This window comes from Bombina bombina, chromosome 2 (assembly GCF_027579735.1).
Source record: "Bombina bombina isolate aBomBom1 chromosome 2, aBomBom1.pri, whole genome shotgun sequence".
NCBI classification, from domain to species: domain Eukaryota; kingdom Metazoa; phylum Chordata; class Amphibia; order Anura; family Bombinatoridae; genus Bombina; species Bombina bombina.
Genome location: NC_069500.1, coordinates 1242242970 through 1242259265, shown reverse-complemented (window position 1 = coordinate 1242259265; position 16296 = coordinate 1242242970). Strand labels below are relative to the sequence as shown.

Below are 16296 nucleotides of genomic sequence, written 5' to 3'. Positions count from 1 at the left end.
GATTCAGATAGAGACAACAATTTTAAATGGCTTTCCAATTTACTTTTATTTAATTTGCTTCCTTCTCGTTATCCTTTGAAATCTTTAACTAGGTAAGCTCTGGAGCAGCAAAGAACCTAGGTTCTGCTGATTGGTTGCTGCATATATATATACATATTGTCATTGGCTCACCCATGTGTTCAGTTTGAAACCAGCAGTGCATTGCTGCTCCTTCAACAAATGATACCAAAAGAATGAAGCAAATTAAATAGAAGTAAATTAGAAAGTTGTTTAAAATTGAATTCTTTGAGTCGTTACACTTTTTTTTTTTTTTTTGGGTGGGGGTTTTCATGTCCCTTAACTCCTAATTTATTCTCTTTCTATTTTTAATTGAAAAAGCAGAAATCTAAGCTAAGGAGCCGACCCATTTTTGGTTCAGAACCTGGGTTGCGCTTGCTGGCTAAATGTAGCCACCAATTAGCAAATGCTATCCTATTTAAGTAAAAGGCTTAGAGGCAGCCCTTGTCTCAGGAGTGCAAGGGGTACTGTTTTGGATTACTAAATGTTACATATGAATAATACCAGGTATGGGTTTTTTTTCCTCTATAGGCTGTTCTGATGTTTTAAAGTCTATGTTGCAATATGTGACAATACATATGTAACCTCTGGTGGGTAGTTCTGACTCAGTGTTAAAGTGGGACCAATTTTTAAACCAGTTTTTTTTACTAAATTGATTTTTCCTGCAGGTGATGGATAAGGTTGGTGTTTTAGATAGCTGGAAGTTTGTGGATGTACTAAGTTTGGAGGAAGGATTACTTTCATCTGTTCCCACCCCTGTCTGTGCAGTGCTGCTGCTTTTTCCTCTCACTAAACAGGTAAGAGAAGTGTCTTCTGTGCATAAGTATATTTATTTTGTTCCCCTTCAAACTCATGCTATGTAAGGCTGCAAAATGTCTTACATTTGTATTTATACTGAATCATAAAGTGCACAATTTCAGAGATAATTTGACATTGTTTTAAAAATGTGAAGCTGATATGCTTTATTGGTGTTAGATACTTGTGCATAGTTCTGTGGTTTTTTTTTTTTTTGTTTTCTTTTGTCAATTTGACTGATAAGCTGTTAAACTAACTCAAACAATTTTCCCCCCTCTGACTTTGCAGACTGCCCCTTATCTCAGTGTATTTTAGCCAATTATTGCTGGTTCATGCATGCTGTGAGTAAACAGTTATCTGTGGCACACGTGAACTAGCAATGTCTGGCTGTGAAAAGCTAATAAAATATACAGATATGAGGCAGCCTTCAGGGGCTTAGAAACAGGAAGATATCTATCTAATCAATGTTGGTTGTGCAAAGCTGGGGAATGGGTAGTAAAGGCATTATCAATTTAACGATTAAAAAAATCACTGTCCCTTTAACTTTCTCAATTTACTTTATCAATTTTGCTTCATTCTCTTGGCATCTTTTATTGAAGCAGAAGTGCACTTGGAGCAAGTTCAACACATTAAAGGGACACTAAACCAAATTTTTTTTTTTTATGATTCAGAGTGCCATTTTAAGCAACTTTCTAATTTACTCTTTTGTTCTCTTGCTATCTTTATTTAAAAAGCAGGTATGTGATGCATAGGAGCTGGCCCATTTTTGGCTGAGAACCTGGATTATGCTTTCTTATTGGTGGGTAAATGTAAGCCTCCAATAAGCAAGAGCTATCCATGGTGCTGAAGCTAAAATAAGCTGGCTAAGATTTGCATTCCTGCTTTTAAAATAGCGAGAGAACGAAGAAAAAAATAGGAATAAATTGGAAAGTTGCTTAAAATTGCATGCTATATCTGAATCATGGGAGGAAAAAATGGGGTTCAGTGTCGGTTTAAAGCACATGACAAGGGGTATGTGTAGCCAGCAGCTAGCTCCTGGGCCTAATGATGCTTTTTAACAAAGGATGCAAAGTGAATGAAGCACATTGGATAATTAATATAAGTAAATTGGGGAAAGTTGCTTAAAATTGTATGTTCTTTCTAAATCCTAATTTTTTATTTTTTTTTTGTCACTTAAATCATGTGATATCAGTCAATTCATATATTGACTGAATTGTACGTTATTGCGTTTAGCCTGTAGTCTGCCTTATATGGACACCAGCTTTGTATGGCTTTATTTGTCAGCATTTATACACTTTAGTAAATGCCTGTAATATTTTAATATTACATTTATCTAATTTAGAATAATGCTAAATGGTATTGTAAATTAAGTTACTTATTTTTTTCAGCATGAGAACTTCAGAGAAAAACAAATATCAGAGCTTAAGGATAAAGAAGTGAATTCTAAAGTGTATTTTTTGAAGCAGACTATTGGTAACTCATGTGGTACAGTTGGCATCATTCATGCTGTTGCTAATAACAAAGATAAACTGAGTTTTGGTGAGTATATTCTAATTACTGTAAAGTACAGTTGGCTTGTTAATCTAAATCCCAAGTTTAATAAATGCATTAGGAATGTGCTTAAACTCAGAATTCAGCAGTCTGTGGAATTAATCATGTATTAGAGTAAGAGTGCAACACACAAATCTGTGCAAACACCACACATACTCTACTCTTAACATTTCTGGTGCAGAAATTGGCCAAATGCTATAGACTGTGGCAGTTTTAAGCATTTAATAATTATGCCCATCACTTAAAGGGATATGAAACCCATACTTTTTTTTTTTTTTTTTTTTTCCCCATGATTCAGAGAGCATGCAACTTTCTAATTTACTCCTATTTGTCTTCGTTCTCTTGGTATCTTTATTTTAATAGTAGAAATGTGAGCTGGCCCATTTTTGGTTCAGCACCCTTAGTAGCTCTTGCTGATTGGTGAACCAGTGTTCTGAGTAAGTGCCCTGCTGGGGTGAGAAACTTGTAAGAGATGAGCTTTCTGGTGTCTTGAAATTTTTACCTTGTTCCAATAAAGCCTGTTATCGTTGCGCCGTAGCAGCTTTTTCTTGCTGATTGGTGGCTATATTTGGTCTGCCCCCACATATGTAGAACACACGGTTAACTTAATATACTTTCTACTAGGGCTGCAACAACTAATAGTCATAATCGATTATGAAAATAGTTGTCAACGAATCTCATAATCGATTAATCAATTAGTTGGTCTGTGCACAACACCAGCTGCTTCACTCCAATGAACTCCTGCATATGGTATTGTGTTTTATGGTTATGTCCTTAGCCTAAAGGATGTCTACAGAGGTCTACTTTTCACTTTTAAAGGACACTATACGTTTACAACTACCCCTGGCTTATGTGCAACCCAGATATAATAGTCATCATTTGGATTGTTTATATTAAATCTGGTGATTTGGAACTATGCTTTTCATGATATAGTGCTGAGCTTGTTATTTACACCTAGCCCCTAGATTGATGGGAGTTATTTAAATTGATGTGCACTATTATCTGTTTGCACAATTATTAGCGTATTGCTTGCTATTGCTGATTATATGTACTGTATAAATGTGTAAGGCTTTGTCCTGTTATTGATATACAGTTCTTAGCGCTTTTGATTTTTATTTTTTTTATATTTTTAATAAATTGTGATAATATGTACCAGATTCAACCTTTATAAGTATATATCCGTTATTTTTAGAGCGGACTAGATATTTCCCCTAACCTTTATAGCTGGTTATTTACCATTGCATATAGATATTCAAGATATTTTTTTATGCTAGAATAAAGTCAAGGGTTACTTTGAGAGGCCCTTTGCCAAGGTAGAAAACACTTAGCATTGGTGAAGAGCTAACAAAGATAAATATCCCACTTTGGTGAAATTGGCAAAACCCTACTTATACACCTCAACAGCCTTTTCTCTGCTGCAGGAAATATATCGCTGCAAACAGAGAACCAGCCTTAGCCAGAAGCATGTGGACATGTTGAGATTTTTGCATTTCAATGCAAAGTTTCTGAAAGAGTGAATAACAGAATGTTATTAACAGTGATAGTCTAACTCTTTCTAGTTCTACCTATTTTCAAACAGTTTGTGGTTTTGTTTTGTTTAATTATAAAACTGTGCTCTGCTGCTTAAAAATTGAAGAAACAGTTGTGTTAAAGGACCAGTGAACACAGTAATTTGCATAATCAACAAATGCAAGATAACAAGACAATGCAATAGCACTTAGTCTGAACTTCAAATGAGTAGTAGATTTTTTTTTCTGACAATTTTAAAAGTTGTCTATTTCCACTCCCCCTGTACCATGTGACAGCCATCAGCCAATCACAAATGCATACACGTACCATGTGACAGCCATTAGCCATTCACAAATGCATACACACTTATTCTTGCACATGCTCAGTAGGAGCTGGTGACTCAAAAAGTTTAAATATAAAAAGACTGCACATTTTGTTAATGGAAGTAAATTGGAAAGTTGTTTAAAATAGCATGCTCTATCTGAATAATGAAAGTTTAATTTTGATTGAGTGTCCCTTTAATGTAAAGTTTTAGTCTGAAGTTTATATTTGTAACACTCATTATGTGGATTTTATTTAAAACATAGAAAACTATTATTGATTCTTTTTTTTTTATCCGATTAGTCGATTAATCGAAAAAATAATCGGCCGATTAATCGATTATGAAAATAATCGTAAGTTGCAGCCCTACTTTCTACCTCTGATTACCTTGCCTCTGCAGACTGTCCCTTATTTCAGTTCTTTTGACACGTGTGTTTTAGCCAATCAGTGCCGTTCCATAAGTAACTCCACTGGTGTGAGCACACCATTATCTATATGGCACACATAAACTAATGCCCTCTAGCTGTGAAACTCAAATGCAGTCAGAGAAGAGACAGCCTTAAAGGGCTTCGAAACTGGCATACGAGTCTACCTAGTTTTGGCTTTAAACTAAGAATACCAAGAAAACAAAGCAAATTTGATGATAAAGTGAAACATTGATAGATATTCTTTTAAATACTACAGCTTCTCAGTGCCAGTGAGGCTTTTAATCATGTCAGCAATTTACAAATTTAGTAATTATCAGGTAGTACAAGCACCTTGGGCTCTAAACAAGTGCTGTTTAAAATGCTTGTTGCTGGTGCGTACTTGTATACATGTTTAAAACAGCTTTAGCTTTTGTTAGATTTTTTTTTTTTCCTGATAATGTATTGCAAAATGCTTTTAAAGGGACACTGAACCCAAATTTTTTTTTCGTGATTCAGAGAGCATGACATTTTAAGCAACTTTCTAATTTACTCATTAAATTTTCTTCATTCTCTTGGTATCTTTATTTGAAATACAAGAATGTAAGTTTAGATGCCGGCCCATTTTTGGTGAACAACCTGAGTTCTTGCTGATTGGTGGATAAATTCATCCACCAATAAAGTGCTCTCCAGAGTTCTGAACTAATAAGCTTAGATGCCTTCTTATTAAAATAAATATACCAAAAGAACTAATAAAAATTGATAATAGGAGTAAATTAGAAAGTTGCTTAAAATTGCATGCTCTATCTGAATCACGAAAGAAAAAAATTGGGTTCATTGTCCCTTTAATTTCAAAACTGAAATACATCCATGTGGATTCCAATTTGGTCTGGAATGTCCATTTTTAAGATTACTATTTTTTTTTTTTTCTCTCTGTATATTGTGAATGGTTCAATTTGTTTAAAATTACAATTTTGTAATGTATGCAGTATACACCCCTTGGCGACACCCTGTTTTCAGGTTAAGTGACTAGATCATTCCACCGGGGAAATTAGGCTGGTGAGATTGAAGCATGTGCACCAGTCCCGAGTGCTTTAGATTTATCTGGCCCTTAAGGACCAGACCATTTTTTCAATTTCTAACCCTTAAGGAACAGGGCTATTACATTTCTGTGGTTGAGTTTAGCTGTAACTTTCTTCTGACTCATTTACTGTACCCACTTATATTTTTTTTTTTTTTTTTTTTTCTCGCCATTAAATGGACTTTCTAAAGATGCAATTATTTCTAATGACACGGTGAGTCCACAGATCATTAATTGCTGTTGGGAATATCACTCCTGGCCAGCAGGAGGCAAAGAGCACTACAGCAAAGCTTTTAGGTATCACTTCTCACAAACCCCAGTCATTCTCTTTGCCTGCGTTGCAAGGAAGTGCTAAAGTTTAGGTTTCTGATAGAAATTTCTTCAATAAAGATTTTATGCTTTTAAAGCAGAGTAGGTTTACTCTGATCTTTCCTGGGGGGGGGGGGGGGGGTATAGGCATAGCCCATGTCGGTCTCTTCAGTAGAGCAGTAGTTGGTTTTTAAGAAATTGGGAACTTGTGGGGTACAATCCCCACTGCACCTCTCAAACAGTTTTTTGCTGCCATAGCTTAAAAGCTTGAGTAAGATTATTCAGTTTTTTTTTTTTTTTTTTTTTGTTTTTTTCTTCCCACAGTTCCATGTAATGGAGGGTAGCCTCTCAAACCAGGTGAGCTGTCCTTCTGCCGGACAGATGAAGATTCAGATAAGTGACAAGTTTATTCTTTGTCAGTGAAAATATGGCACTTCAGCAGTTAAATATGCATGGGACTCTAAATACAAGAATGAGGCCTCTATGGAGCAGATTTGTAAGGCGGCTACCTGGTCCTTAAACATTTTTACAAAGTTTTACAAATTTGAAGTTTTTGGGAGAGGTTTTGCAGGCTGTGGGACCCTCAGATTAGGGTCTGTCTTTTACCCTCCCAGTTTCATTCAGTGTTGTAATGAATAAAGCCGTGGACTCCTCCCCTTTAGATGGAAAACATAAATTATGCTTACCTGATTTAATTTCTTTCTAATGACATGAGTCCACGGATCATCAATTACTGTTGGGAATATTACTCCTGCCCAGCAGGAGGTGGCACAGAGCACCACAGCAAAGCTGTTAAATATCACCTCCCTTCTATTCCACCCCAGTCATTCTTTGCCTACGTTAGGGCAAGGAAGTGGTAAAGTTAGCTGTTAGTAAAAGATTCTTCAATCAAGACTTTATTATTTTAGTAGTGCAAGATTGTGCTGCTTTGTTCTGGGGTGTAGCCATAGTCAATATCAGTCTCCAGTGGTGGCTTGTGGGACATAATTCTCACTGCACCTCACATATTTATGCTGCCCTAATCCTGAAAGCCTGAGTAAGATTACTCCGCCTATCACTTTAACCACAGGTCCATGTGAGGGAGAGGACCTCTCAAACCTAGTGAGCTGCCTGGCAGATTTATGAGGTAAATTCTGACTTTTTTTTTTTTTTTTTTTTCTGGGACTAGTAAAGAAAACGTTTGGGCACTTTATTCATTAGGGAAAAAATATGGTATTTTTAGTTTCCTGGAATGATACAGTAATCCTAATGCATTTAAGGGGATTATATACGGCAGCCTTTGCAGGCACTGGGGACTTGAGGAGATAGGCTCAAATACTCAGTTATTACAGAGTTTCACATAAAATGTCAACTGACATGTCAATTTTTACACTCCTACGATGGGCAGGGCTTGTGTGGCGGTTGAATTATCTATTGCGTACATATATTCTCAATTACGGTATACAAATGAGAGAAATCTGGCTACTTGCCGTTTTTAGTTAAAACAGATTAATGATTAACATTATTTACTACAGCTCTGTTTTGGTTCCGGTTTTCATATACATGATCTCTGGTAATCCAACAAGGTTGACAACTTGGCAGAGCTAAGGTGTTGAATCTTTATTTTGCATTAAAAAAATAAATTTAAGTTAAAAGGGATCAAGACTCTGTTATAGATTACAGATACATTATTATGTTATAGATTACAGATATACATTTTTTTTTTTTTTTTTTTTTTTAATGATTATGTAGTCCACCAGTCCTTCTTCTGTGCCTCATGTGTTGAGAGAGAACACTAAATTTTTGCTTTTTGAGCCAATATTTAGTTTTTTGACAATGTTCAAAATATGCCACATTTTTTCTCCTCAGGTGTCCCATGCTTTTCCTCCCAATTCCCTTGCTACAGGCAAAGCGCAAAAGGAAATGTAACAAATCAGTGTAGTTTCTGTCACGACCATCTCTTCCGAACTTTGCATGTCATAATTTGAAAGAGGATATTTCGGTATCGCTTGAGTAAGATTTCAGATAGTGTAATTCCTTTCCTTCCTCTGATGCTCAAGTTGTATCTTTCAGATTTAAGAGAGCACCTCCGTTTACTACTTAAGGAGGTTTTAGCTACCCTGGACAACTCCAATACTACTGTCGTCAATCCTAAACAAGTATTTTGATGCGCTCTCCATGGTGGAAGCCTGGGCATTTATGGAATGTTGGCTCGCAGAGCTTTATGGTTAATCTTGGTCTGTGGATGTATCATCTAAGTCTAAAATTTTGGTGATTCCTTACAAGGGAAGTGCCTGGTTTGACTAAGATTTCTGATACTACGGGAGATAAAGGACATTTCCTTCATGATAGGAGAAATAAACAAAGGACGTCGGTAATTTTCAGTTTCGGAATTCAAGGGAAATCCTTCCACTCCCTCCAAGCAGGAACTGTCCAAGTCTTCCTGGAGACCCAATCAGTCTAGGAACTAGGGAAAGCAATCCAAGAAGCTGGATGTTGGGCCAAAAACAGCATGAAGGGCCTGCCCCAATCCGAGACCGGATCTTGTGGGGTGCAGGTTTTCCTTCACTCAATTGGGTTTGAGATGTTCAAGATCCCTGGGCAGTGGACATTGTCCCAGGGATACAAACTATAGTTTAAGACCTTTCCTCCCAGGGGCAGGTTTCTGCTTTCTAGATTATCTGTAGACCAGACAAAGAGGCGTTCTTACAGTGTACAGGACCTCTCCGACCTGGGAGTGATTGTTCCAATGCAGAAACGAGGTCTGGGATTCTATTCCAATCTGTTCGGGGTTCCCAAGAAGGAGGGAACCTTCAGACTAATTTTAGAGCGCAAAAATCTAAACTAGTTTCTCAGTGCCATCCTTCAAGGTAGAAACTATTAGTTCCATTGTTCGTCTGGTCCAAGGTGGTCAACTTCTGGCCACGGTGGATTTAAAGGACGCATACCTGCATGTTCCCATCCACAGGGACCTTCAAGTTTCTAAGGTTTGCATTTCTAGACAAACACTTCCAGTTCGTGGCTCTTCCATTCGGTCTTGCCACAGCTCCCAGAATTTTCTCAAAGTTTCTGGGATCCCTGCTGGTGGTGCTCAGATTGCAGTGGCACCTTACCTGGACGATATTCTAGTTCGAAATGTTATCTTTCCTGCGGTCTCACGGATGGATTCCAACTACAAGGGTAGTTTTTCTTAACCCTAAGACTCCTCATCAATGAGAATTTTTCTGACAGAAGTGCATGGAGGTAATTGGGCTGATGGTAGCGGCAATGAACATCCCATTCGCCCGTTTTCACCTCAGACTTCTGCAGTTAATCATGCTCAGGAGATTATGCGGATCTGTCTACAATTACAGCTGGAGCAGGAGACAAGGAATCTACTTTGGTGGTTGTCTCAGGATTATCCCTCCCAGGGAACATGCTTTTGCCAATCTTCCTGGGTGATTGTGACAACAGATGCCAGCCTTCTGGGATGGGGAGCAGTTTGAGGCTCTCTAAAGGCTCAGTGAACAGACTCGTTATGAGTCTGTTCTACCCATATTCATTCTGGAATTGAGAGCAATCTTCAATGCTCGCCTGGCCTCAGTTAGCTTCAGTTCCAGTTGGATAGTATAACCTCAGTGGCTTACATCACCCGTCAGAGGAACTCTGAGTTCCTTGGCCATGACAGAGGTAGCCAAGATCATTCAGTGGGCGGAGACCCACAATTGCTGTTTGGCGATCCACATTCCAGGAGTGGACATCTGGGAGGCGGACTTCCTAAGCAGGCAGGCCTTTCACCTGGTGGAGTTGGAACTCCAACCGGAAGAGTTTTCCAGCCTGATTCTCAAATGGTGTCAGTCGGAAATTGGATTTCATGGCAGAATGCCAAGCTTCCGTGGTACGCGTCCTGAGGTCTAGGAACACTCAGGCTGTACTGATAGATGCTGACGGTACCTTGGATTTTCAGTCTTGCATACCGATTTTCCTCAGTTTGCTCTTCTACCTCGAGTCATTGCTCAAATCAAACAGGAGAGGGCGTTGGTGAGCCTCACACTGGCGTGGCCTCGCAGACCTGGTGGACATGTCATCTCTTCCACCTTGAAGACTTCCTTTGAGGAAGGATCTTCTACTTAAACAACCCTTTTTTCATCCAAATCTAGTTTCTCTGAAGCTGACTGCTTCAAGATTGAACGCTTAATTTTATCCAGGCGTGGATTTTCGGAATCGGTCATTGGGACCATGATTCAGGCTCGTAAACCTGTGACTAGGAAGATTTACCATAAGAGATTGCGTAAATATCTATACTGGTGTGAATCCAAGGGCTACTCTTTGAGTATGAGTAGAGTTAGAATTCTGTCCTTTCTCCAAGAAGGTTTGGGGAAGGGATTATCGGCAAGTTCCCTAACAGGTCAAATATCAGCCTTGTCTATTTTGTTACATAAACATCTGGCGGACTCCCCAGACATACAATCGTTTTATCAGGATCAGGCCTGTATTCAAACCAGTTTTTCAGAGCTCTCGTTATTACAGTAGGAGTCTCCTTACCGTGTGTGTATTTATTTCTTCATCGGATAGGGTGGTTTTACATATTAAATTAGGGTTTCTCCCTAAAGTAGTTTCACACCTGAACATTAATCAGGAAATTGTTGTTCCTTCCTTGTGTCCTAATCCTTCTCAGGAAGAACAGCTTCTACACAATCTTGACGTGGTTTGTGCACTTAAGGGACAGAAAGCTATGGCTACTTTTTTTTCTTTGTGGCTGAAGAGTATCATTTGCTTTGCCTATAAAACTGCTGGACAGCAGACTCCCAAGGGAGTAACGACTCTTTTTACAAGGGTTGTTTCCTCTTCCTGGGCATTTATGGAACAGTTTTGAAAGGCTGCAACTTGGTCCTCTCCACTTTCTCAAACTTCTATAAATTTGACTTTTTAGCCTCTGCTGAGGTCGCTTTTGGTAGACGGGTTCTTCAAGCAGTGGTGCCTTCAGTTTAGGTTTCCTGTCTTGTCCCTCCCTTATCTGTGTACTCTACTGTTGGGAATCAATACCCAAGCTAATTGATGATGATGATCCATGGACTCATCGTGTCATTGGAAAGAAAACAAAACGTATGCTTGCCTGATAAACTTCTTGACACAATGAGTCCACGGCCTGCCCTGTTAGACAGGTTGTTAGTATTTTATAAACTTCAGGCACCTCTGCACCTTGTTTCCTTTCTCTCCTTTACTTTGGTTGAATGACTGGGATGGGATAGAAGGGAGGTGATATTTATCAGCTTTGCTGTGGTGCTCTGCCGCCTCCTGCTGGGCAGGAGTGATATTCCCAACAGTAATAATGATCTGTGGACTCATCGTGTCAAAGAGAAATTTAATTTGTTTCCCATCAGGGGAGGAGAGTCCACAGCTCCCGCCCGTATCTCCATAGGGCGGACCTAAATTTAATATTCTGGCACCCTTTTATACCCAGATATATCTCCTACTGTTCCTGGTTCCCACGGCAGAATGACTGGGGGTTGAGGGAAGTGGGAGGTATTTGAGCCTTTGGCTCCTCCTGGTGTCCAGGCTCTTAATTCTCAATAGTAATTAATGAAGCCGTGGACTCTCCTCCCCTTGATAGGAAATGAAATTATCAGGTAAGCATAACTTATGTTTACTATTTATTTTTTATTTTTTTAATATACATCTCTAGACGCTTACCTGGCTCTAAAAGGGATGATTTAGATAGTACCACTTTCTGCTTCTAAATTTTTTTTTTATTTTTTTTTATATATATACTTTTTGGTATCTTTTGTTGAAAAGCATGGAAGTATGCTTAGTAGCCAGTTAATTTCTTGAGCACTTTATGGCAGCAGTTTTGCAAGAGTACTGGATGGCACCACTATTTCCTGCCATGTAGTGTCCCAGGTGCTGACCTATGGTATCAACACAGAATATCATGGGAATGAAGCATATTGGATAAAGTAAATAGGATTTCTTTCCAAAGATACTGCAAGTCAACAACATCCTCAATTTCTAGTGGGAATATCACTCCTGGCCGGCAGGAGGCAGAGCACAGCAGCAAAGGTAAGTATCACTTCCCTACCCATAAACCCCAGTCATTCTCTTTGCCTTAGTCAATGGAGGAGGTTAAGTTTTGGTGTCTGAAGAAAATTGGATATTTTTCGCTACAAGCAAGATTTTTGGGTCTAGCTATACTAAACATTAGTTTCTTCAGTTGGTCAGTGGTGGCTTTAAAGCAGTTAGGAACTTGTAAGCTGGGCCTTGCTGCGTTTTTCCCAACATTTTGCTGCCCTAGTATAGAAAGCCAGTGTAGGTTTTCCCTGTACTTTGTCCACAGGTCTCTGAGGAAGATATGTCTGCATCATTTGATTGGGACATATAATCCTTAGGATAGGATTGAATTTTGGCATGGGACAGGCACTTTATAGGCATGTGTTTAAGAGACTAACGCCTAGATTTAGAGTTCTGCGTTAGCCGTCCAAACCAGAGTTAAGGGCTCCTAACGCTGGTTTTGGCCGCCCGCTGGTATTTAGAGTCAGTCAGGAAAGGGTCTAACGCTCACTTTCCAGCCGCGACTTTTCCATACCGCAGATCCCCTTAAGTCAATTGCGTATCCTTTTCAATGGGAACTTTCTAACGCTGGTATCTAGAGTGTTGGCTGAAGTGAGCGTTAGAACTCTAATGACAAGACTCCAGCCGCAGAAAAGTCAGGAGTTAAGAACTTTATGGGCTAACGCCGGTTCATAAGGCTCTTAACTAACACCCATAAACTACCTATGTACCCCCTAAACCGAGGTCCCCCAACCCCTAATCTGCCGACCGCACACCGCCGCAACCTACATTATCCCTATGTACCCCTAATCTGCTGCCCCTAACATCGCTGACACCTACATAATATTTATTAACCCCTAATCTGCCCCCCAACGTCGCCGCAACCTAACTACACTTAACCCCTAATCTGCCGACCAGACCTCGCCGCTACTCTAATAAATGTATTAACCCCTAAAGCTAAGTCTAACACTAACACCCCCCTAAATTAAATATAATTTAAATCTAACGAAATTAAATCTTATTAAATAAATTATTCCTATTTAAAGCTAAATACTTACCTGTAAAATAAACCCTAATATAGCTACAATATAACAAATTATATTGTAGCTATTTTAGGATTTATATTTATTTTACAGGCAACTTAGTTAATATTAAATAGCTATTGTACCTAGTTAAAATAAATACAATTTAATAGCTACCTAGTTAAAATAATTACAAAATTACCTCAATCAATCCTAACCTAAGTTACAATTAAACCTAACACTAAACTACCTACAATTATCTACAATTAAATCAACTAAACTAAATTACAAAAAATAAAAAAAAGATTACAAGAATTTTAAACTAATTACACCTACTCTATGCCCCCTAAAAAAATAACAAAGCCCCCAAAAATAAAAAAAATGCCCTACCCTATTCTAAAATAAAAATTGTAAAGCTCTTTTACCTTACCAGCCCTTAAAAGGGCCTTTTGCGGGGCATGCCCCAAAGAAAACGGCTCTTTTGCATTTTAAAAAAAATACAATACCCCCTACCACCAACATACCCCTAATCTAACCCAAACCCCCCTTAAAAAAAAACCTAACACTAAGCCCCTGAAGATCTCCCTACCTTATCTTCACCACGCCGGGTATCACCAATCCATCCAGAAGAGGGTCCGAAGTCTTCATCCTATCCGGCAAGAAGAGGACATCCGGACCGGTAGACATGTTCATCCAGGCGGCGTCTTCTATCTTCATCCATCCGGAGCGGGACCATCTTGAAGCAGCCGACGTGGATCCATCCTCTTCCGGCGACTCCCAACGAATGAAGGTTCCTTTAAGTGACGTCATCAAAGATGGTGTCCCTCGAATTCCAATTGGCTGATAGGATTCTATCAGCCAATCGGAATGAAGGTAGAAAAAATCTGGCAGATTGGATCGTTCAATCCGATTGAACGATCCAATCAGATTTTTCTACCTTAATTCCGAGTTTAAAGTGGCAGAACAGTACTGCTCAGTTTTTTGTTTTCTTAATCTGTTTATATGTGCCCATGTCTGACATGGAGCAGTGCCTTTTTGTTTGGAAGCACAAATTGCTGCTCTTATGCAGTTTTGTTCCTCATGTGTTAAGAGGACATTGCAGACTGCCACAGCTCAATGGCAGTCCCACGCCTCAATGGTGTCGCATGCAGTGCATCTTCAGTGGTATCTGCGGCATTAGCTGCTTTTCCTATGTTAAAGGGAAAACGCATAAAGAAAATTAGAGATTCAGATGGCAAGGTTTCTGTTCCAGCTCTTACTACCCAGGTTGCCCTCCCTCGTAGTTCTGATGAGGAAGATACATCAGTAGCCTGAGGGAGAAATCTCAGATTCGGACAGTATAAGGTCTTCTGATGCTGAAGTTGTATCCTTCAGATTTAAGCTTGAACACAGTTTTGGCTACTTTAAACGACTAATTAACCCTAAGAAATCTAGTAAACTTAAGTTACTTTGTTTCTTTCTCTGTGGAGGTGTTCCAGACTGTGCTATGGAGACTATTACACAGGAATGGGAGAAGCCAGGAGTACCCTTTTCCCCGTCTCCTATTTTTAAAAGGAGGTTTCCGGTTCACTCCATTAAAGAGCCATGGCAGTGCCTAAGGTAGCCATTTCTACTCTGGCTAAGAACTACTATTCTTGAGGATAGCTGCTCTTTTAAGGATCCAATGGACAAAGCTGGAGACTTATTTGAAGATATGTTTAGGTCTCCAATGGCAACCTGCAGTGTATTACCACTGACAAGTGCAGCATCCTATTGGTTCGACACCTTGTCCGATTCTCTTCAGGTAGAGACTTCCTTGGATGAGATCAGACAGGATTAAGGCTCTTAAGTTAGCCAATTCCTTTATTTCTGATGCTACCATGCAAGTTATTAGACTGGGAGCCAAGATATCAGACATCGCTGTGTAGGGCATTGTGGCTGACATCCTGGTCAGTTTCCTCTAAGGTCAAGCTTCTGGTGATTCCTTTCAAGGGTAAGACCTTGTTTGGACCCAGTATGGCAGAAATTCTGATATTATGGGTGGAAAAGGGTCTTCCACAAGATAAGAGTAGACCTAAAGGACGTCTGTTATTTTCATAACTTCAGAGGAAAGTCTTCCCTTCCAAGCAGGGGCAGCCCAAATCTTCTTGGAGACCCAATCGGTCTTGAAACAAGGGGAAGCAATCAAAGAAACCCCCAGGTGAGACTAAGTCAGCATGAAGTGTTTTCCTCCAATCTGGGATCGGATCAAGTAGGGGCAGACATTATCATTTTTGTCAAGCATATGGATACAAGATGTCCCAGATCCCTGGGTTGTGGACCTAGTATCTCAGGGTTACAAAATAGAATTCAAGACCTTTTCCTTCCAGGGGCAGGTTCCACCTCAAGATTATCTGCAGACCAGATAAAGAGGCATTCTTGAAATGTGTTAAGGATCTTTTCTCCCTGGGAGTGATAGTTCCTGTACAAGAACAGGGTCTAGGTTTCTATTCCAATCTGTTCATGGTTCCCAAAAAAGAGGGACCTTTCCAACCTATTCTGGACTTTAAGTGTCTAAACAAGTTTCTCAGAGTACGGATTTGTCTTCATGTTCCTATTCACAGGGATCACAAGTTCCTGAGATTCACCTTTCTAGACCAACATTTTCACTTTGTGGCCCTTCTGGTCTTGCCACAGCCTCCAGAATTTTCTCAAAGGTTCTGGGGGCTCTATTGGCAGTGGTCATCTCTTCAACCTTAGAGGTTGCCTCTGAGGAAGCACCTAACTCTGGGTCCATTCCTCCATCCAAATCTCATTTCTCTGAAGTGGACTGCTTGGAGATTAAACTTAGTCCTATCTAAGCATGGTTTTTCTGAGTTGAGACCTTGATTCAGGCACGTAAGCTGGTTACTAGAAAGATTAACCATAAGGTATGGTGACAATATCTTTATTGGTGTGAATTCAAGGGCTACTTGGAGTAAGGTAAAGATTCCTAGAATTCTGTCCTTTCTCCAGGAAGGTCTGGAGAAGGGATTGTAAGTCAGATTTCTGCACTTTCAGAGTACTATTTTGTTACATAAGCGATAAATTTATTTCTGGATATGGTGAGTCAACGACCCCACCCTTTTTTATTTAAGTTGTTTTTGACAAAACCTCATGGACCTTTGTGTTTTTTCCATTTCCCTTCAGTGGAATGGGCTTTATGGGTAGGGGAGTGACACTTAACAGTTTGGCTGTGGTGCTCTTTGCCTCCTCCTGCTGGCTAGGAGTGATATTCCCACTC

General features: G+C 39.4%; 1 protein-coding gene across 2 annotated transcripts in view; it reads left to right on the top strand.

The window, feature by feature from the left end:
* Positions 1-396: 396 nt before the first annotated feature.
* The window catches only part of UCHL1 (ubiquitin C-terminal hydrolase L1), a 58884-nt gene continuing 42984 nt past the window's right edge, over positions 397-16296 (top strand). The window contains exons 1-2 of one of the 2 annotated variants that reach the window (XM_053704019.1): positions 397-854; positions 2241-2391. In XM_053704019.1, coding sequence (XP_053559994.1) covers positions 729-854; positions 2241-2391 — 277 coding nt within the window. In that variant the 5' untranslated portion in view covers positions 397-728. The remainder of the gene's footprint in view (positions 855-2240; positions 2392-16296) is intronic. The other variant, XM_053704020.1, reaches the window with a different exon arrangement.